The sequence below is a fragment of the Mandrillus leucophaeus genome, unplaced genomic scaffold (assembly GCF_000951045.1).
Source record: "Mandrillus leucophaeus isolate KB7577 unplaced genomic scaffold, Mleu.le_1.0 Scaffold425, whole genome shotgun sequence".
Taxonomy (NCBI): domain Eukaryota; kingdom Metazoa; phylum Chordata; class Mammalia; order Primates; family Cercopithecidae; genus Mandrillus; species Mandrillus leucophaeus.
This window is the reverse complement of record NW_012104532.1, coordinates 184,888-187,005: the sequence shown is the minus strand read 5'-3', so window position 1 is coordinate 187,005 and position 2,118 is coordinate 184,888. Positions and strand designations below refer to the sequence as shown.

Genomic DNA, 2,118 nt, shown 5'->3' with positions numbered 1-2,118 from the left:
GTGCAGTGGCATGATCTCGGCTCACTGCAACCTCCATCTCCTGGGTTCAAGTGATTCTCCTGCCTCAGCCTCCTGAGTAGTTGGGATTACAGGCGCCCGCAACCACACCAGGCTAATTTTTGTAGTAGAGACGAGGTTTCACTGTTAGTCAGGCTAGTCTCGAACTCCTGACCTCAGGTGATCGACCTGCCTCGGCCTCCCAAAGTGCTGGGATTACAGGCGTGAGCCACCGTGCCCAGTCCAAAATCGTTCCTCTTTAAAATATCTTTTTCCAATATGGTAAATAAGCCTAGAGATGAACAGGTAAGAAGTAAAAAAATAAAATTAAGAAAAAACTGAAAAAAATTTTTAATTTTTAAAATTTAAGGAGAATTGCGGCATGAATCCTTCAAATTCCTACATCCAGATTCTGCTGTCCGCAAGGGTCAGCTTTGGGGTTCTTCTATGTACCTTTTAAATCCTTTCTTAAAATTACAGAGTCTTTTCTACCAAGTTTTAAATCTAACACTCTATCAATAATGCAATATTTTATATGCAGTAACATTAAACCACAGATGGATTAGTATAGTTTGGTTTAGATGCCTTTGGGTCTGGAAGCATACGAATGGATAAAACAATTCCTTCAAGTCTCTGACAGCTTCATAATTCTATTTTATCTACATAGCTTCTTCTCAACTTACTCTGCCTATTCCCAGATATTTTCCAGGTAGGTCTGAAACACTTTGAGTGCCGTAAAGAAATATTTATGGATCAAATAAGGGAAGAGCTCTTCCCCCATCCCTTCAACTCCCACAATGTTTTACCATTATATCCAGTAAACAAAATAGATTGACTCAATCTTAAACAATTCCCCCATCACAGGAAGCCCATTGCAACCACAGCTGCAGAAAGTATCCCTTAAACCATCCCCAACTACCTACAGCAACACAAAGTTAAACTAATTTCCAATGACAAAAGGCTATGCTGCGTGCATTCATTCTAATCAGCCCCAGGATTTATTGTGTGAAACTCAGGCGATAAAAAGTCACCTCCTCAAGCTACAAAACTTTTTTTTCCATCCCAAATATTCTCAATGAAAGTTCTCTTGTCAACCAGGAGGAGAGAGTCAAAAACAACCACAAACACTAGCAGAATGATTTGCTCCAGGACCATATCCCAGCTGGCTTTGCTCTGTGTTGTTGGTGGCTCAGAAGCAGTTTCTCACTTTCCTTTCACCCTTCTCCCCTTACTCCCCAACATCCTCACTCGAGAATACATCACATCCTCAGACCGCTGGCAAAAAAAAAAGGCGGGGGGAGAGACTACAATTATCAAGGAAGGGGAAGATATTTCAGAAACACGGTTTCCATTGCAAACGGCAATAAAAAAAAAAGGCAGTCTGTGTCATCAGGATATGGGGGACGACGTTTTGGGGCATCACAAAGATGTGCAGTGAGTGTGCACTTGAAGCTCTCGGGGCAGGATGAGACGATGGAGCAGAAAGTAAGAAAACCTGTGCCTTCCTTGCTTTCTTCTGCTCTTCCCCCTCCAGGAGAGGAAGCTGAAGAAACTGGGGGAGGGGCGGAATGTTATCGTTCTCCTATTGTGGGTACATAAGACAGGCCTTAGGGTTCGCTCGTCCCCAGTTAGGAGGGTCACGGAGGGAAGAGGAAGAGAGAACCCCTAAACGTTACCCACCTCTGCTCAAAAACAAAAGTAAGGGGGTAATTATTAAATCCAGATGGCGCGCCCCTAAAGGGGCCCCCAGGTCACTCATCCCCATTCCCAAGCGGAAGGGCTGGGATAAAGGGTACGGAGGGTCGGAGGCTGGCCAGGGACAAGGCCCCACCCCCCGACTTAGGAGGGAAAGGGAGCCCAAGCTCCCAGCTGTCCCCTCCTACCCCTCACCTCCCGCCTTGGCCACCCCCACTTATCCCCCCTTCCCTTTTCTTCCCTTCCTTTCCTCCAGAGCCAGAGACAGCCGCGGGGGAGGCGGCCGCTCCTACCTCCCCTCACCCACTCTGTCCCCACCCCCACTCCGCTCCCACCTCCCGCCCGCCACGGGCCCGTTACCTGCTCGTCGAAGCGGCTGACCACGGCCTGGACCCATTCCACCGGCCTGTGCGCGGCCATGTCCTC

General features: G+C 47.7%; 1 protein-coding gene across 2 annotated transcripts in view; it reads right to left on the bottom strand.

Annotated features, from left to right (window-relative positions):
• NF1 (neurofibromin 1) overlaps positions 1-2,118 on the bottom strand; it is a 301,105-nt gene extending 298,987 nt beyond the window's left edge. For both annotated transcript variants that reach the window (XM_011993097.1, XM_011993098.1), the window contains exon 1: positions 2,053-2,118. In XM_011993097.1, the coding sequence (XP_011848487.1) occupies positions 2,053-2,112 (60 nt within the window). In that variant the 5' untranslated portion in view covers positions 2,113-2,118. The remainder of the gene's footprint in view (positions 1-2,052) is intronic.